Source organism: Papilio xuthus, unplaced genomic scaffold, assembly GCF_000836235.2.
Source record: "Papilio xuthus unplaced genomic scaffold, Pxut_1.1 DF825946.1, whole genome shotgun sequence".
NCBI classification, from domain to species: domain Eukaryota; kingdom Metazoa; phylum Arthropoda; class Insecta; order Lepidoptera; family Papilionidae; genus Papilio; species Papilio xuthus.
Genome location: NW_013532703.1, coordinates 14,168,547 through 14,189,594, shown reverse-complemented (window position 1 = coordinate 14,189,594; position 21,048 = coordinate 14,168,547). Strand labels below are relative to the sequence as shown.

Below are 21,048 nucleotides of genomic sequence, written 5' to 3'. Positions count from 1 at the left end.
AATTTCTATAACACGTGGTACTGCTTACAATCATTAATTTTACATCTTAATATGCACTATACGTTTCCACAAATTTTCTACACCTTTAACTAAGAATTAATTACTAATAATACTATTTTTAAATTCCAGTGGCCAATGGCAAATTTTTGTATAACAGCACCACGTAGAAAGTGGCACATTTATATTATGTTTTGTTAATGTGTGATTCGAGAACAATCAATGTATTTATTTCTATAATTTTCTGATCCTGGCAAATGATGCTGTACAATATTCACCATTATAGCAACATTTTAAAGGGCTTTATATGTTGATTGGCTTCTTTTATAAATATTTCGTTCGTTTTAAAATATTGGTAATTTTTATTGTTTTATCCAAGTTGTTATTTTTCAATTTATCGTTTGAAGAAAATAGGTTACGGGACATATAAAAGAGCAAAGCTTAATCTGCCTTACAACTACAGGTGCAAGCGATTGTTGACCATCACCATGCCGACGTGAAGACGGCCAGCAAGGTCCGATTCGCGGAACCCGGAACTGGTGAGCCCGGCCCCGAAGATGCTCCTTCACCACCACTGACAGATAATGATGAAAAGGACAAAGACGATAAGGTAATAATCAACACATAAATACGCTTCAAAAGCATGATACTAACAGCCAAGGGCAACTACGATTATGTTATTCTAAGAGAACTGAATCAAAGCAATCTATAATTAACTTTCAGGCATATTTAAATTTAACAAATATTGCTATCTAACTATATAATTGCTACGTTAATATGTATATAAATGCAATAAGTGTTTTTGATTTTGTTGTTTTTGAGTATAAACATCCATGTCTCTTCGTAAGATGAGCTAAACCAATAGTTCTTTCATACTTTAATTTGAAATGCTAGCAATTTAATGTTAATGCTATTATCTCATTTCAGTTTAGTTTTAATATTCACAGTTTTATCGCTACTTTAAATGTGTAATATGCTGTTTCCACATTAAGTTTTATTCACAATTTGATATTTAAAAATATCTAACTATAGTTCACGTTAAATAAATTTAGTTCGGGAGACTAATGTGGAAATGGCTTTCTATTTTAAGATGCTAAATGCACTGTCATGGTCATCTTTTATTTCTTATCTTAATTTACCCGTCATCGTAAGTAATGAGTCCTTGCGAATTTACACACGGTGGTCATATGTTTGCCAATGTTCATTCACTTTGATTTGTTCACATTAGTTCATTTCGGTAGTCACATTAGATAAGAGATTGGATGTTTGAATGTCCGTAGTCGGTCGGTTAACAATCAAAGTAATATATGACATCCCGTGTTTCATTCGCCTTGAATCCGTCATGTGCAACGTCTCGACACGATACCAAAAACAAATTGAAATCGAACGACAATAAACAAAACGATTGGGCAAACATAGGACGAATTCAGAAGTAGTTTGTTGCACATAATCGATTCAATGTGGGACTCGCCCGATGAACAGTCGCAGTGCGAGGGCGCGCCGTCCCCGCCACTCGACGCTGAAAGAAACAAGGAGGCCGGAGCCAACGGGGACGTCCTCAACTCCAAACCTAACCTCCCTAACATTACACCGTAAGTCTTCTTATTTTTTAATCAGAGAAGAAAATGTTTAAAGTCATAACTATCATATATGTGCAATATTCTTAATACAAAAAATTTTTACTTCAGTGATTTGAGCGTTTAAAAACTTTGAAATGAATAATTTATTTCTTCTTCATAAGCATATATCGTTATTTGACACTGGAGTACCAAGCGGAAGTTTCCTGATGTTAAAGTTTTTTTTAGATTTTTTTTTAAAAATATGTTATTGCTTATGGTAGTGACGAAGGTACGGTGAGGAAGATGCACACGGCGGTGAAGCTGAACGAAGTGATAGTGTCGCGGTCCCACGACGCACAACTAGTGATACTCAACCTGCCTGGCCCGCCCAGAGACACCGAGCTAGAAATGGAATCCAACTGTAAATTTTATATTTTTTTATAATTATCTACTTCACGTCTATTTTATTGTTGCCTTGAAAACTTTTCTCTTATCAATATCAACGCTAATTTTGATTCTTTTATTAATATGTATGAGGATTTACATATTTTATGTTTAAATTAATACGCATATTTGGAAGTTAGTATTCCGTAATATAAAATGATCCGGCCTCATCCATCCACTGCCGGTTATATGATTCTTCCTTTAAGAGTTGTTCTTTTCCAGACATGGAATTCCTGGAAGTGCTGACGGAGGGTCTGGAGAAGGTATTGATGGTGCGCGGCGGCGGGCGCGAGGTCATCACCATCTACTCGTGAACGCGAAGCGCAACTCAACACACAAATTATGGCAATACTAAATTAATCTTAATCGATAAAAATCGATCTAAATATCGATTACGCAAATAGGCGTCTCTACTGTAATAGCTCTTTGTGATTATTTAAAATTAACAACAATTCTGTTATTAAACATTTATTTAGGGCATTGCTCACGAAAGACTAGAAAATTATTATGTTCGTATTTGTTTTTAGACACGTCTCTTTACAAGATCAAATGACATACGTTTGATTCTTAAGTGTTAGATTAAATCTAAATTTTGTTGAATTTGGAGCTTAGAATGATAATTTTTTAAATTTATTCAATGTTGTATAGATTATGTATGAGTATTTCGTATGAATCTAATGAGCCTTAACTAGACGTTAACTCTACTTTCGTTTGTTACATAGTGTAGCTAAGTACACTCGGTAGTCACTTTGTTACGGTACGTGTCATATCGTTTTTAATTTTATGGTTGTTACAAACATATTTACTTATCTAAAAAATTGACTTTACTTTTATTTTCTATACATATTAAAAAAAAACGTAGTCACTTTGTAATCGTATACAAGACCGTAAACAATTTTATCTATAACGTATTTTGTAAATAGATATTCTGTTCTAAGATTTTACATCTGCTCAACTTAAAACTTACCATGGGACTGAAGATTCAAATTTATATATTTAATTCCTTATATTCTGGTAAATGTAGAGATGAATGAATTAAACGTAATGTCTAGTCACTTGCTGCATTTGCCGTGAGCAGGCGGAGAAAGCTGAATCAAATACAATTGGGCATTTTTAATCTTTATCGGATTAATATTTAATTAATTCAATTTTATTCAAAATAAGCGTGGTTTCCTCATGGGATCACTGTATGGTTTTATGGTGAGTGGATTCAAATTTATCTACTGAATTTTGAAATATTGAAATCTTTGCTGCGAGGTGGTAAATAAGAATTACCATCTGGTGTTTAGGATATCTATCGTGTTAGATAAATCTTGTGGCAACATACCGTTAGTGTCTAAACTTATAAACTTATTACGCACATTCGCGTAGATAGATTATTTCTTACTGTGATGCTTTATATTTAACGTTATGGTCATCAGAACTTTTACTATATTTTCACTGTTGGAGTAAAGTTAGGTGCGAGTGGTGTGATTTTATTAGTACTTGGTAGCGCCCTTTCGTAAGTACTATAAACATACGCACGAAGGAGACGCTTGTGAAATTTTAAAACGTTTAAAATTACGACACAATTCAATATGATTAAGTTCGGATGTTGTCAGATGTGTCGTGCACTGAAATTATAAGTAAGAGTAGACGATTCCTAGAAATTATATAATTAAATATATTTCTTCTGAATAAAGTATCAATGATGCTGTAGATACTATGAAAAACATTTTACATTGAACTAACAACAGTCTTAATATATACTTTTATTTAAAAAGGATAAAGCGTTTAAAAACTCATATTAATTGTATTATCTGTTTACGCCGTGTGTCAAATAATTTTGAACTCAAGTTTTAAGCGATCCTCGTATGGATGGACCCTTCAAATCAAAACTATTCGTCAATTTTAATTTGTATAACTCCGTATTTAACAATAATTATACATTCTATATATAAAGTTAGGTAACTGCCAAATAGGAGTCGATGTCTTATTATCCTAGTCCTTAAGAGGTTAGCAATTAATTCTAAACAATTTCATGGTTCAAAATTTCATATTCCTAGGAGATTAGATCAAGTAATAAATAGTCATAAGAAATCTAATGCATGATATCACTTTTGATTATTAATAGTTAGAGAAAATAGTGTCGTAGTTTCAGCATTTGAAGTGTTGACAAAATGTTTTACGCTCTCCCGGATCATATATTTAAGACGAGTTAGAATTCTTAACGTTGTCTTAAAGTTAAAGCTGGATTTGACTCTCGTCACAGTTTCCGATCTGTGGATTATAATAAGATAGCATTCTAAATGGAAAGCATTCCAACTTACAATCTGCTCTGTAAACTCCGTTGTATTCGATTTCTCGCTCGAAAACTGCCGTTTATTTTTCACTATAAACTTATTCGTGATACTTTTTGTGATCTTCAAAAAGTTAAATCATTCAACTTAAGTGAACTTTACTTAATAAAATTAAGTCTAAATGATTCTAAATATTAAAATGATAGTAGGGCTGTTTTAAAATACATAAACTTTTAATGATCATCACTTAGTGATATAAAAAAGTATATTACATAATATATTTACTTTGAAATAGAAAATTACCATATATAAAAAAAACTTGATTTCTAAAATATTTATGTCTATCAATAGGCAGTTAAAGTTATTCTATTTCAGTAAAATATGTTAAATGAAGCTAAAATGCTATCCTGCCAGAGTGTACCTATGACACACAATTTTTCATTTCACGAAAGTACAAGAAATAGTATTTAAAACAGATATCACTCAACTAAAAAAAAAGTTTTAATCTATTATATTATTTTTAAGTCGAACAAATATATGTTTGCAGAGCCGTAGCTATAATTTAACTTTATGAAATAAATTGTAAGGTAGCAGATCAGTTTCGTATTGTTTTTGTCTTTAACGAACAATTTCTAATATTAAATGTATTAACTTTTATGCCGATATAATGTTTGCTTTTAATTTTATGCATAATATGAAACAAAATCGAACGTCACGTATAATGTGCCAAAACTTGTCTTCAAAAGTCGTATTACGCTGAGGCAATACTAATAAACCTAGGTTAGTCTACCTTAGTAGATTTAACAAAGAGGTTAATTAAAACAAATTCATTAAAGTATGTATCTTATAAGAATGTATCTATTCACATTAATAGATTTTCAAAATTACATTGTGTGTTATAATTGTCACTTTAAAAGTAATTAAATAGTTACAAATCATGAAAATGCACATAACTTTTCTTCGAATAACTAAAATCGTTATTTCAAATTATTAATTGTTAATGATAAATTTATTATATAAATTCAATCTTAAATTTACCAGTTCAAGTTTTAGGCTGCGATTCAGCCTAAGCACAATCAATAAAAATAAATGTTATTCAGGCTAGAATTGCTGTGATACACGATTTGGCTATAAAATATTATTATCTTCGGCGACTACCATGAATAAGAATTGAATGAAATTGTTTTAATTTTATTGCATATACACACAAATAACGTCTTTCATTGGGCGGCAAATTCAAATTAAGAACGTTCGGAGTTTTCAACACAACAAAAGCGTTTTTGTTTCCAATTGTTATTTTTTTATACATAGATAAAATAAACACTCGAGTTCAATTAAATATTGATAAAACGAATGATCTTTGGTGATTCTTGTATTATTTACATATACTATATAATAATCTGGATAGAGACTTTATTGGAAAAGTATTTTGAATTGTGAAAATCAGTTATAATTATTTAAAATAATCAAATAATAATTCTAGTAAATTAGTGAGTTAATATAAGAGATGTTATGAGTATAATAAAATAAATTAATTATAAATTATGTGTTTTTTTAGCATATGCAAGACCTTCTTAACCATAACCATAACCCGGGTGCTAAATTAGTCTGATGTCCCTAAAAGTAGTCCATTGGCTAGAGCCCCAGGACCAGAAGCACGGGCGCCTTCTTCCCTTTCAAATTCCTCTTTACTTAAAAGTTTAAATAAAACACAAAATTTAAACTAATACATATATTTCTCCAAGTAATGTTCCTCAAAGAAGACTAGAAAAATATTTATACTAAAATATTCCAATAAATCTATAATATATCACAATTTATAAATGTATAGATAATCACAAAGTTATTTTTTACTTTTTTCTTATCAACTAAAGTAAATAACCTTATTGTCATATGTATATCATTTTTAAGTATCTTTATTGTTGAATTAACAGGGTATGGCATTTTCAATGCTCTGCTTAATATACTTTTTCAAACCTGGCTTATCATGTAATGTGTATAATTGACTAAGCTGAGAATACTTCAAACCTACAACTTTCATTCCTAATATATGTAAATGTTTGACTCTCATCATTTGAGGTCCAATAAGAGTTTTGTCATCGGAACAATAATGATCTGGCAGAAATACTAAAACTGCTGTAAGTTTGTTCTTTATACATTTCGATTTCCAATCGGTAAAATGATTTCCAAAATCAATTGGATGTATCATAACATCTATTAAATATGTTTGATCCGAGCAAAAATTTGGTAGCAAAACACCATTAGATATTTTCATTGATTCTCCAAGTATAGATAAAAAGGTTTCATTTATTTTTTCTAAAATGCTCTGAACCCTTTTATCTTGTTCGATAGGTTTAAGCCAATGATCTTTAGGTAGTAAGGGTCCTGGGTACTCTTTAGTTTCCAAAGACAAAGCAGTATCAATTAATTGAAGCCTATTCATTATATCTTGGTTACTTATTTTTGTTAAATATTCAGAACTAAACATTCTATTAACTAATTGAAATGGATATTCACCAATATAAATGAATGAAAGAGCAATATTTGATAAATCATCAGCATTCATTTTGTCAAATTTCATAATCAAGTTCTTTTCAATAAGAGTCCAAAATTCTTTACAGTCAGGTCTAAAGTTCAAATATCCACATGGATATATACAGCACTTTAGAAAACTTGCTGGTATTATATTTATATTATTTATTAAGTAATTTCCACATACATTTAATATATTTTCATTACGAATTTTAAATTGCATGCAATAATTTAAAATGGCAACGATTAATACATGGGACTTAATTTTGCTCTCTTTATGTCTCATGTACCTCTCTACAGCTTTTTCAACTTGATCATCGGTATAGTTTAATCGGGTAAGCTTTGTAATTATGTCTAGTAAAGTGTCTTCATCCAAAACATGAATGTTTCTGCTAAACCAACTTCCAACTATTGCAAAGGACTGCAGCGAGAAATATTTCACTTGGAGAAAAATATCCAAAATATCTTGCATAGATGATACCTTTATTTTATACCAAAAGTCAGACAATTTCTGTTCTAGCAATACAATTATAGTTCTCTTACTTGATTTCAACCCAGGCAAAATTTTAAATAAAAATTCAATATTTGTTTCATCAATTTGATCCTCCTTTTCTATAAATCCAACCCACATTTTATCAATTGTTTCTGAATATTTGGGATCTACATTGTTTTTTATTAAATATCTTGTAAAATTGCAAATTTGATCCAGAGTTAGTTTGTTGTCAATAACTCTGTTAAGTACTTCATCACAAAATTTGTGTTTATAGGGTTGTAATAGTAAGGAATCTGTTTTCAAAATGTTAAGTATAGTATTTGTATCTTCAGTTTTAATGACGACTCTTAATAATTTTTCCAGAATTGCACCCTTTGCATCACTGATATAGTCAGGTTTTAAGTCCACAACCACAGGCATTGTAGTCATTTCCAGATCATAAATTCGTTCTATTGCAGCTAATGCAATGTTTGGAGTAATTTTGCTACACTTGGTTATTAAGGAAAATACATCGCGTAAATCAGCACATTGCTTAAATTCGGCTTGAATTAAATGGTAGTTAAGAGAGTCGGAATTAGTGTGTGATGGTTCCAATTTACGACCATTTTCGAAATCACCGATATCCTTAAGTTTTCTTATAACTATTGGTAGTTCTTGAACATTGTAACCATTCTCTATTAGGATAGTGGTATGAGTAAAATCGTGGTTATTCAACTTGTCGTCGCTAAAACTGCGATTACCGATGGTTAAAACATTATTGTTTGAACAATTAGTGTTACCGCAAATCTGTACACTATTTCTGAACTTTATATACGACCGACGAAAAACTAAAGACATTGTAATTAAAATAAAAAGCAAAATAACAAAATTAAACTAATTCACATTGGTTAATCATTTAATAATCCATTTACTTTGTTTGTCGTCGTTTCTTTTCTCACAATCATAACAAAATGTCACTGTCACTGCCATGTCAGTCAATTGTCTTTTTTTTTTTAATTTTATGACCTGGTAACATAGACCTTTAGGTCATATCTTATTTGGGAAATTCAAATACAACAAAGAGCATATAGGGTGGATCACAGGCAATTGCCGCCCAGAGTAAAATTATGGTCCAAATAAGGAAAGGGGCCTATGCCCAGCAGTGGTTGTTTCGTGGATGAACATGATCAAGAAGCAAAAACACATTTATTTGAGTCCTTATAGGAATTAGTTGAGAATGTCAGTTCGTTGGACCTAATTGTTTTGGTTTTGATCTTTGCAAGTTATAAATTTATGATTGTCTATTGTCAGATGTGTCAATTCAAAAACATCATTTCACTTTGACATTGACTTCACTTGTCACTTATCAATGACAAGTTGTCATTGGATCTCGTCCCGTGATCGTGCATGATGCAGTGATCGTTGATCAATCATTTTTGTATAATTTGCTAACAAGTCTCCGTGATGACTTTATTTGTTAGCGGTTTTCAATTTAACTTCCATTTTATATCAGCATTTTCTTATTGAATCCAGTGTAACGTTGTATTCAAAAAAAATTGTCGATATTATCCATTCCAATAAGGACTTAGATTTTGTTTATAACGTATATTGTAACTAAATAAAGCCATTTTTACACAGCCGTAAAGTGTTGTGATAAATTGGGACCAAAAAGAAACAGGAATCAAATGTAAGTACCAACCCAGTAACATTTTTTCAGAAAACAAATGTTTTTATTACTAAAAATTTTGTACAAATTGATATTCATAGAAATGGTTTAAATAATAAATTATGTCTCTGTTTTTATTTATCACCTAACTAATCCTCATCGAATCTAAGTAAATTATAAAATAGTTTTTTGTAAAGGTTGTTTACTATTCAGTAACATAACATTTAATACTATGATAAAAAAAAATCAAGGATAAAGTATTTTTCTGTTTGCAATAGCTTAAGATAAAAAAAACATATATTTTCAACAGATTACCTATCTTTTTTCATGCAGTGCAATAATCTAATATTTATCAAGATAAGATATGAGAAAATAATAAATTTAAATGTATTCATATTTGGTCTGATTTTTTAAATGAATAAAAATTTATAGACCTTTTTATTAGAGCAGAATTAGTACAGTAGTAACATTTCATCATCATCAAATCAATTTTATTTGTAGAATGTTGAACAGGATGTGGATTTATATTTGTTTAAGAGTCTTTAAACTTTCACAATAAAAAATTATTACATCCAATGGATAAAAAAGTATTTATATCTTTTAATTTTTAATGTATTGTATCCAAACTTGAAAAGTAATTTAATAATGACAATTGTTTGCATGTTACATATTTTTCAGATGACTTTAACATTAAATTGGGGCATAGCTGGTGTTGGCATGATAAGCCATGACTTTTTAACTGCCATGTCTAATTTGCCAAGTGATCAACACAAGGTTGTTGCTATTGCTGGCAAAGATCTGAGCCGTGCACACAGATTGGCAATGCTACACAATATCAATACTGCATATGAAGGTTACGAAATGCTTGCAAATGACAGTTCTATTGGTAATTATCTCTAATAACTCTAGCAATTGTTCCATTTGTAAACAAACTGCTTTATTAGCTATACTGATGTTATGTTCTTTTTATTGCTTCGTTAAAATCTTTAAACTATTATGCTCTTGGTTACTATTTTTAATGACTTTGTTTTTAAATTTGATGATTTTGTAAATTCCTTAAATCATTAATGTTCATAGCTATATTTTATGGTATTTTGAGCTTTTTGTCTTTTCTCATAGACCAATATAACTTGCAATTAACTTATTAGTTTTATACTTTAAGAAAAATAAAATTTAAGAGTGCCACAAACGTACCATTCCCACATTCATAATCTCTGCTTACACTTTTTGACTATATACTTAATTGTATTATGAAATCTTTTGTGAAAGTTTCATACAAATATTTAATAAATTTACCCTTTAAATATATAATTATATCATAAATTACTTGTAAAATGTTACGGAGCTATAAATAATTGAAGAGAAGGTCGTGATAATAAATATGCTCACATATATCAAGTGAAATTGATTGCGGTGCTCTTTATCTTTGATGACCTTTTCAGACTTTCTTATAATTCCAGTTTGTAATTATTATTTATTACCTTTTACAAAATATGGCTGCAAAATATACATTTATTTTAGTATTTCATACTTACGTATTCATCAAATGTTTTGATGCAATCATTTTCTGCTTATTGATTGGTTGTTAGCTTTTTTATACTAATTTTTTTAAAAACTGTAGTTGTACTGATAGTTTGACAAATAAATAAAAATGTTATGAAACAATACATCAAGGAAAATCATACAAATATTAAAATTCGTTTACAGACATCGTTTTCGTCAGTGTCATGAATTTACAGCATTATGACGTAGCTAAGTTAATGTTAGAGAATGGTAAACATGTACTCTGCGAAAAGCCAATGGGCATGACGTACAAACAGACGAAGTCTTTGGCGGATCTGGCGCGGGAAAAGAAACTATTTCTTCTCGAAGGGATGTGGTCGAGGTTCTTTCCTGCTTATGATGCTTTGGATAAACACATCGCCTCCGGCGGGCTTGGGGATGTCTATCATGTAAACATACAATTCGGGGTCGAAATTAACGACATTGAAAGGAATTTGTAAGATATTTTCATACACCTCGCTTCTATTCACCTCTACACAGACTTCAGTTATTATTAGAGCTGCAATCTTAGTTCGCATTTTCCTGTTGATATTTACTAAGAGTAATATTTCCTTATATGAATTTATATACTTTACCTTGGGTTTCTGAGACCAAAATCTCCACTTAAAACATATTGTTATCTTTATTTCGTTAATATATCTAATCGTTACCATCTACGGTTAATATCGTGTGTTAATATGTAAAACAGAACTAGTATAGAACATAGATGTTTTTTGTGAATAAAATCTACTTTTATTTTAGTAACCGTATTACATAGTCTCAGCTCTATTAATAACATCATACCATCTGCGCTTTATTATTCCCGTATTGCCATACTTCTGCTTTAAACGCCGTAATATTCCAGAATGAAAGACTTGGGCGGCGGAGCGGTAATGGACTTAGGTTTATACATGTTGCAACTGGTGCAATTCGTGTACAAAGAGCCGCCAACCGACATCATGTGCACGGGTCACTTGAGCAAGGCTGGCGTCGACGAATCGCTCTCCTGCGCTCTTAAGTACAAGGGCGGCAGGACTGCGACGATATCGGCGCACACCCGCGCCACCATGACTAACAGAGCCGAGATCACGGGGACCAAGGGTACTATTGCGGTTAGTAGTACCCTATAGTCTTGCTTGTCCAGCCTAACTGCCCTCCTGGTACTGGGATAATTTAGGTCCGTTTTGATAAAGAACTGTTTCTGATTTATGTCCCCCTGGTAAAATGGGAACAGCAATCAGAAACAAAGTATAGATGTTTTCAAATATCTTGGAGTGACGGAACATCGTAAAAGTCGCGCAGAAGGTATTATTGCGAACCTCTTTAATTGTGTCGCCGTGATATTTGAAAAGACGACCGAAGTATAAAAAGTATCAAACATTTGATATGAAGCGCTTGTAATCTAGGCAAAGAAGATATGAGCATGTAACTGTAGACTTCTTCAATACATCTTACTATTTTCTTTCTTCGCATGCTATAATAATTTGATAGTTAACTGTTCTGATGTTTTTGCTTTTGCGCAACTAAACTACTAACTTCACCTTGGTGATCGAAGGGGTACGAGCATAGGCAGAGTATTTTAATTACGCTAACGATATAAATTATAACTCGTAAATATCAATTAAACTTCATTAACTGAAGTATTTCGAACTGTACGATATAAATTGTATTGTTTGTCATTTCAATGGCCATAAAACTAATTTGCGGTATTTTTTACAACCGCACTTTAAATAAAACTGAAAAAGGGAAAAGGATCGATTGATTTCAGGAAAGTTAACGAAAAAAAACATATCGGACAACCGTTAATTGTTCACACTAACTATATTAAAGCAGAAAGATACTCATTTTTATAGAATATCTTGTATTACAGCTTGAGTACTTCTGGTGTCCGACCACGCTGCAGATATCGGCCGCCAACAACACAGAGTGGACGTTGCCCAAAGGCAAATATAGCTACCACTTTCACAACAGCGCTGGTCTCAGCTACCAGATACAGGAGTGCTGGGACTGCTTAGCTAAAGGTTAATCTTACCTTAATTAAATTTAATAATTTCTCGTAATTCCTAACAAAACAAACAGATTTAAGAGAATAAGGCTAAACACGTAGTATTGTGTTGTTTTTTCTTTATTCAGAAATAGCTGTCGCACGCGGCTCCGTCCGCGCGGAATTAACTTGATAAGTAGCCCGTGTATTCTTCCAGACTATAATGTGCCATATTTCATCAAGATCCGTTGAGCCGTTCCGGAGATTCATCTCAAATTCCAACTAATTAAACTTTCTAATTTATAATATTACTAAGATTAAATATGTAAAGAAATGTATTATTACAGGTTTACTGGAAAGTCCTAAAATGTCATTGGACGAGAGTATTCTATTTTCAAAGTTAACGGACACGATGCGGGCACAATTAGGAGTACTAGATGTAGGTCTATAACACTAACGATCAATCTCCACTCGTAGTACCTGTATTATAACAATATTGCTATCTCTCTCCGTCTCTGTGAATAAAACAGAGACACCAATAGTGTTGTAATACAAGTATCACAATATTTGAGATTCGCGGGCACAAAAGCTTATTTCGCCAGTACTAGTTTATAATTCATCCAGTATTTTAGAGGCTTTTTTCAGCGACACGCAACAAAGCTAACGATTATGTACAGATGTATTTACCTCAACTAACTGTGATTTATATAGTGTTGTGACATAATATTATTAAGTATATGTTATTCTATATTTAAACAGTATTTATTGTATTCACATTTTCTGATTAATAAACACTTACAACTAATTGTTGTTTTATTACAAACTAGCTAGTGACTTCGTCGGCGCGGATAGAAAAAAAATAATTAGAAACCTATGTGTTCTTTCTAGTCTGTGTTCTACATCTATGTCAAATTACAGCGAGATCCATGCAGCTGTTCTGGAGATTCCTTTTAACAAACATCCATCCATCTATGTATCCAAACATTTGCATTTATAAAATTAGTAAGATAAATATTTATCTTTAAGATTAATTAATTGTCGCAGAATTTTATGAAAACTGTATTTAATAGGATTTTACATATAAATATAAAACTTAATCTAAGTTAAATATGGGGGTAAGGCTTAAACATGCTGACTGGAAATGAAATGTCTCAAAATAATACAGACTCAAAAATTAACATATTTTTTGTATTTTATATTAAATCAATATTAATGCAATAAAAACCATGTAACTTTTGTTTTCAATTTATCGATAAAAAAATAACTGTTAAGAACAGACTAGGCAATATAGTGTTTATAAGTTCAACCCGGAATATCAAGTTCCGAAACTAAAACGATTATACGATGGCCCTGGACTTTTAAATAAGGAATTTATTATACTAGGGGGCCCTTTATGTTCATGCAAGAATTTATGTATGCTCTTTGGTACTAAATTACATCTAATATTTATCATACGTACAAACTTATCGACATGTTTCATTGATTGATTTTAAATACTTAATTGAATTTAAATACTCAATACTGGCAACATTCATTTCACGCGGATTCTTTATAGATTAAGTGGCCATAGACTAAGCAACGAAGAACACATATCTGTTTACCGCAACAATTCCGGAAGCTTGGGGTCGCGGGCTGAGGAATTACCATATGCTATTGGGAATGAATTTACTTCTTGAAGTCTTCGAGTACTTTCTGAATGATGCTTGCTCCCTCGCGGATCTGTTGCTCTGTGATAACGAGTGGCGGCGCGAGGCGGATGGTTTGCCCGTGAGTTGGCTTCGTGATCAAGCCCGCGTCGCGCAGTCGCTTGCACACCTCGTATGCTGGAATACCTGAGACGAAGTTTCGATATTGTGAGTTTCCATTGCTGATATACATGTTCAAAAACATACGGTTATCCCTCTTATTTTCTTCCTGAATTCACCGAAATACCGAAACGACCGCTACCCATAGACATCCGCAATAGCTTTGCTCTTCCCATACATCCCCTGCTAAGTTAAAAAGGAAAAGGGAACTAACAACGAAATACGGTCACGGTATTTCACCAGGCGAGGCAATTCGTGCAACTGATGTTGTTGGTGCTGGCGTCTTTCACTGTTAAAAAGCTAAGCCTAACCATAAAAACTTAGACAGTGTTTCTATTGAATATCTTTAAATTTTAAATATGTTATAAGCGGTAGGTAGAACTCACTGTCATCAATGACAATAGCGAACATGAGTCCGCGACCGCGCACCACGTTCACCTTCGACTTGGGGATCTTCTCCAGCTCAGCGCGGAACACCGCCTCAAGGCGCGCCGCATTCTCTATCAATTTTTCCTCTAATAAAACCTAAAACGTGTATTTTGTTTTTAAAAATATATTTTTAGGATATCAAAGATTACAACCTCCGTTGTATTTCGGATTCAAATAAAATCGATTCTGATTGTGTAATGTTTACCTTAATAGCTTCCGTAGCTACAGCGCACGCTAGGGGATTACCACCATAAGTTGACCCGTGCGTTCCTGGTTTGATTACCTAAAAACAATAACAATTATCGAGAAATATTACTTTTACTGTCAAAGAAGCTACTGTTATGTATCAACTTGTAGTGAAAAAACATTCAAAAAACGAAGAAATCATAGCAGCATGGAACGTATTGCTCGTTTATAAAATACTCACATCCATAACATTATTGTTGGCCAGAACTGCGGAGACCGGCAGAACGCCACCGCTGAGCGCTTTGCCCAGGATCAGAATATCTGGCTTCACACCCTCGTGTTCGACAGCTAATAACTTGCCAGTGCGACCTGGGAAATTACAACATTGCCATTAAAAACCCTTCGGATAAAATCAACCTCATATTATGAATAATTTGACACCTTACTACCCAAAATTGTAATTACCTTCCGAAGTCTGTCCGGTAAATACTTTTATAATATTGGAAAAAAAAACATAAAAGTACTCTATACCTAATCCTGTTTGCACCTCGTCGGCGATCCACAGCACGTTGTACTTGGTGCAGAGCGCCCTGACCTTCTGCAGGTATCCAGTGTCCGGGATCACGACGCCAGCCTCGCCTTGGATCGGCTCCACCATGAACGCGGCCACGTTAGGGTCTTGTAGCGTTTTCTGGAATTATTGCATATTTATTTAAAATATATTTTTATTATTATTCGAAAGGTGTTATTATCTCTGTCAAAAGTTTCTAAGTACTTGTAGTTTACTCACCTCTAAGGCGGGGATATCATTGTACGGAATTAGTTCAAAGCATGGCATGTAGGGGCCGAAGCCATCGGAACACGTCGGGTCCGACGAAGAGGACACCGCTGCCAGCGTGCGGCCCCAAAAATTGCCCTCCGCGAATATTATCTGGAAAATAAAATTACATTGCCGCCAACTTAAAATAAACAAACTGCTATTCAAATATTCGAATTCCCCACCCCAATTCTTAACAGTAAACTCAAATTACCTTAGCTTGGTTTTGCGGTATCTTCTTAACCTCATAGCCCCACTTGCGCGCGATCTTGCAAGCGCTCTCGCCGCCCTCCACACCAGTGTTCATAGGCAACAGTCGGTCGTACCCCAGTAACTGCGTCATGAATTTCTCGTACTTACCCAGCTGGTCAGAGTAGAATGCTCTGGAAGTTTAAAACGAATTATTTAATAAACTGCTACTCTCCGTGTCGTTAATACGAAAGGAGCGTCTGGGAGAACTGTGGGAGATTCTGCGTGAGGTAGTTAAACATAGGTGTCATTCTTATGACTGTTAAAGCCATATTCTCAGGGTGAATTCTTATTCACCCTGAGAATATGGCTTTGTAACGTTACTTAGCACTTAATTATTGCGGTAATATTTTTTCAAAATTATTTTAAGCATTAATTACTTTTGCAAACAATGTATTTAATGTTATAAGTAAATTAAAACTATGCTGAAGCATCACCTTAAATGTCTTCACATTTAAATTATCTTTAGTTTAACTCTTTAAATACAAAAGAAAATATTGACTTAAGATTTATTTATTTATTTATTTATTTAAAAACTGCATAGCATCATTACAGTATACAACCAATTTGACACTATACACACTTTACATAACAGTTTACACGATAACATATTTTATAATAACAGTAAATAACATATAACAATGATAAATAAAAAGAAAAAAAAATACATATAATACAGTGCAAGAATATATAAACGCGTAACTAAACATCAATATTCAAACGTCTTCCACACATCTGTGCGCAGCCTCTGTGAATTTCGACTCGCTGCAACTAAATAAATCTATATCTCTAGATATGATATTGAGAAGCCGTATAGCCCGCACTATAGAAGCATTTTCCAATAACTTCGTCCTAGCGGTGGGCTCGAGAAACAATGGCGGGCGGCGGCGCACCTGAACCACGCAGTCAGGGACACGCAGCCGCAGCGCTGCAAGCACGGCTGGCTGGCACACCGCGCCGCGCAGGACGCGCCATACGCCGCGCACGAGGGCCACGTCCCTACGCACTCGCAACGTGCTGTATCCGACCATGCCATTCACAAATAAACTCGGGTACATTAACGGGAAGCAAGGATAAACTCCGTACTGTTTGTAATACAGGAACCGCGTAAACTTATTTTGAATTCTTTCTACCATCAGACTATATTTTTTTTCATGGAGACTCCAAATGGAACTACTCGTTTCTAGACGACTCCTAACTAATGCGTTATATAAAACTTTAATTACCAGCGCATTTTCAAAATTCTTACATTGCCTAATAATAAAACCGAGATTTCTAAACGATTTCCTACAGATATTCGCAATGTGGTTTCGGAAGTTCAATTCCTCGACCATCTCGACTCCCAAATCACGGACGTGAGATACGCGCGGGACGAGGGTCGTATCCAGCACGTAGGGATGGTGCAGTGAAGATATTCCTACTTAAACAAAGTTAGAGATATTTAAAAGGATAATTACAATGTCACGAACGCACATGACTTACATCTTATTTTGTGTTTAAGTTCTATATTTACGTACATTGTCCTAATTCAATTTACAATTTACAAATTGACACGACCAAAATAGTATACTACGCACGACGACCGACATAGAGACACACCCACTAAATACGATTAAAGAATGTTTAATACGAATTTTTACATACCATTTAAATTTTAATAAAGACAAGCTTTGAGCAACTTAAAGCTGTGAGATCATAATGTGACCTAATTACATTGTTCGCCCTAGGTCATCGGCGTACTACGTCATGCCCTATCGCGAAGTAAAGTGCTGCCAAGATATCTGAAAACATTTATACTAACCTGGAGACAAGAGTAAGTTTATTTGCTTGTTCATTAAGCGCCTTTATAATCCTGGGATGACAATGGCCCTGATTGACTGCGGAATAAGCGCTCAAGAAATCATAGTACCGCCTGCCTTCTACATCCCACACGAACGCACCTGGAGATTTGATAACCTTTTAAATTAAAGTTTTCTGTCAAAGTTTCATTATTCATTCAGTAAGTATGTATTGTGTAAATCATCGAGATTTTTTTAATTTTTAATTTGTCGTTGTCATCTATTTTAAATGTTTTAAATATCTTAAACAAAATTTAAATGAAAACAAATACTTAACCTAATTATAGAAATAATAAGCGAAAAATATTTAATTCGATTGTATCGAAATATGATTATACATTTTATTATTATTGCTATAAGACCAAGTTTACATTGAAGCAAAAAACATTAGTTTTATTTTGCTTAGGCAGATAGATTAATTTAATCAAGGTCTTGAACTTCAATAAAAGTTACTATAGGGTTGTTATTACAAATAATAATTTTATCTTATTTCTTAACATGTAAAGTCTATTTATAAATAAAGTTAACATTAATGATGTAATAACACTGTCAAGAAGATAAGTCAAGCCTATATCTCAAAGGTTATGTTTATCTGACTTACGACGCAAACTCTTTTCCTAACGATAAAACTTTTTAGGTATGACTTTAGTAAAGTAAAAGACAATTTGAGTCATCCGCAGATTGCAGGGGAAAGCTAATCATCATAACTAAGTACAACCCTAAGTAATCATGACTAAACAAAGTTAAATCTACTCTTTAAAAAAACCTATTTAACCTAAATTGGAATCTCGTATCTCTTTAATATTGGAATTTCTCAATAAACTCTTATCAAAAAGCAGCCGCAAATGTAATAAAATCAGGGAAACAATATAAATAAAATCGTTGATAAAGGTCGAAAGTCAGTGCATTAAAGATACAATCTAAAAAAATGTTTTGCTTATTTTTTGCATGGAATCAAGATATTTATACACGCCCACTAATAGTGTAATAGTGTTATCATAAAATTAAATAAACGCATGATGAAATATTTTATGCGAGACATATGAAAGATACAAAACAATAAGAAAAATAATTACCGTTAAATTGAATGGTAGACTAAGTGATAACAACTTTACTGACAGCAATAGTCAACTAAAATTTCGTTTACATACATTCCACTCAAGGTACTTAATAAGAGTAATAAAATGGCGACCAACACAGGCTAGAATTGGTATGGAAAGGGATAATTGGATTTTTAGGGGCGAAAGAAATGCTATGGGAAAAAGAGGTACTTAAAATAAACTTTGTAGCAAATTTACAGCTCTATAATTTTCCGAGAACCTAGTTAACGTGATCGCAACTACGTATTCGGGAAACACCCCTTTGGGAATACCAAAAATACACATTTCGACTGTTTTAAAACTATTTTATGAAAACATGTACAACACAACTTGCATGCCTGTTCCTTGCAATCTTCTATGAACTCACCTTCACCACGAGTCAAGGCAACTTGCAAAGGCGCGTAGTTGCGACAACCATACTTGTCTTCCAAAGCGAAGATTTCCTCTGACGAAAGCTTGTTCTGAGCCATGACCTTAAACATGGAAAACACATCATTCCTACTATAAATACGTCTGCTGCCGTGTATTTACCCAAAATTTACGTGACAAAATAACAGAATTAAAGAAAAAAGGTGGACATTTTGACTTGGGAAAAACAAAACGCAATAATGTATTATAGCAACCTGACCGTTAATTTTAAAATTTAAAAATTAATTTTAATAGACTCCGGATAAAGTGAGAAAATTCCAACACGTATACTACAACAAGGAATTCGAAAACAAAACTTACTTGCGCCTTATTCAGACAAAGATATGAAATGCAATGAAATTAAATCATACAGAATCTTATATAGCAACCTTCGCTGATAAGACTTATGCAAGTAAATATGTTTAAGATTTATACACCCGTGCTTTACTATTTATTGTAGGTTCCACGAAGGCTCAAACATACAAACATATTTCATAATCATCGTCCAAGAAGCACGACTAGTTTATCAGAGTCTATGTTTATTTACATTGCATATTATCCGGCATACGGTTATCAAATTAGAAAAAAGTTTCACACCAAGCCTACATTATTTCGTTTTTAAAATCATACCGAACCAATATTACAATAATAAATAAATAATATTCTGACCTTTAATTTATTTGTTTGATAATGTGTCTATTTTCAAACCGATTTCTGTGTAATCGCGTCTAAAATTAACCAGCAACGGTGGCGTTGACCGTCTAGCACGAGACAATATAAATGACTGGGCGTCGGAAAAAAAATTCCACGACTCATACACCAACTCCCTGTATTGATAATTACGTCACGCAATCTCCGAGACCCTTATTAACATCATTCGATGCGACTAATAACAAGATCGACCGGAATTTTCCGAATTGCCTTAGAGACAGATGTATATGACGCAATGTTAAAGAAATTAACAATCCGAATCCCAGACGTTCATTTATGATTGTTACTTAAAACAATATTTATCAACCGTCTGGTATTTTATGAATTCCGTGAAAATGATACGTAAATTCGAAGTTACATCTTTTAATACCAGGAATCTTAGAATTATCAAATCTTCATTCTTTATATAAACAATTTAATTTATGTTATTGAAAAACAATCTTTTCAGCAGCGTCAAAAACAAAAAATGCGGATGTGAAATGCAAAGCGAGAATAACAATCCTCATTATGTGGTTTTATCTTTGGGTCAACAACACAACTAGCGTCCGATACCCTAAAAGGTAAGCAGAGACCGTAGACATCCATTTGGAGTTTAAATTTTAATATTCAATTCATTCTTTCAGTGTATGGACTACCATGTTTGAGGGAAATTTTATATTTAACGAAAATATTTAAAGAAATACACAACAACCGTACTAAAACTTTTTTTTACTTTTGATATTTAACAAGAGTCATGTGGTTTGTTCAACACTTAAGACCCTTCGTATATAAGGCAATGTTAATCTCAGATACCCGGCGATTTTAGTCGTTAAGCGACTAACGCATTACAACGTTAAAGAGCTTCGTACACAGTGAGCGTCGCTGACATTTCGATCTGTCATCGCCAAAGATAATCGCTTGCAACCTGTTTGTCAATATCGTTGTGAGAAAAGTTACCACAATGTACGGCGGAGCAAAATTCGGTACTGACCCAATAGACAACTCGCGTCGACGATTTCCGTTGCCTTGTATATTTGCGCCATCTTGGAAA

At 33.0% G+C, this 21,048-nt stretch overlaps 4 protein-coding genes across 13 annotated transcripts in view; 2 read left to right on the top strand and 2 right to left on the bottom strand.

Moving 5' to 3' along the window:
• Positions 1-4,500, top strand: part of kcc (solute carrier family 12 member kcc) — a 185,846-nt gene extending 181,346 nt beyond the window's left edge. For all 10 annotated transcript variants that reach the window (XM_013320401.1, XM_013320399.1, XM_013320398.1 and 7 more), the window contains 4 exons: positions 461-607; positions 1,480-1,589; positions 1,838-1,977; positions 2,223-4,500. In XM_013320401.1, the coding sequence (XP_013175855.1) occupies positions 461-607; positions 1,480-1,589; positions 1,838-1,977; positions 2,223-2,314 (489 nt within the window). In that variant the 3' untranslated portion in view covers positions 2,315-4,500. The remainder of the gene's footprint in view (positions 1-460; positions 608-1,479; positions 1,590-1,837; positions 1,978-2,222) is intronic.
• A 1,639-nt stretch (positions 4,501-6,139) lies between these two features.
• LOC106123970 (uncharacterized) lies at positions 6,140-8,234 on the bottom strand. Its single transcript, XM_013320392.1, has one exon. The coding sequence runs from the start codon at positions 8,139-8,141 to the stop codon at positions 6,207-6,209; it is 1,935 nt and encodes a 644-aa protein (XP_013175846.1). The 5' UTR covers positions 8,142-8,234; the 3' UTR covers positions 6,140-6,206.
• Positions 8,235-8,659: 425 nt separating this feature from the next.
• LOC106124877 (trans-1,2-dihydrobenzene-1,2-diol dehydrogenase) lies at positions 8,660-13,307 on the top strand. Its single transcript, XM_013321883.1, has 6 exons — positions 8,660-8,970; positions 9,628-9,835; positions 10,657-10,948; positions 11,357-11,603; positions 12,362-12,512; positions 12,823-13,307. Exons 2-6 carry the CDS (start codon positions 9,628-9,630, stop codon positions 12,924-12,926), a joined length of 1,002 nt encoding a protein of 333 aa, XP_013177337.1. The 5' UTR covers positions 8,660-8,970; the 3' UTR covers positions 12,927-13,307.
• Positions 13,308-13,684: 377 nt separating this feature from the next.
• Positions 13,685-19,736, bottom strand: Oat (Ornithine aminotransferase precursor). Its single transcript, XM_013321592.1, has 10 exons — positions 19,629-19,736; positions 19,267-19,372; positions 17,763-17,901; positions 15,927-16,095; positions 15,686-15,826; positions 15,427-15,586; positions 15,137-15,264; positions 14,915-14,992; positions 14,667-14,805; positions 13,685-14,307 (listed from the first exon to the last, which is right to left on the bottom strand). Exons 2-10 carry the CDS (start codon positions 19,367-19,369, stop codon positions 14,141-14,143), a joined length of 1,224 nt encoding a protein of 407 aa, XP_013177046.1. The 5' UTR covers positions 19,370-19,372; positions 19,629-19,736; the 3' UTR covers positions 13,685-14,140.
• Between the last annotated feature and the right edge of the window lie 1,312 nt (positions 19,737-21,048).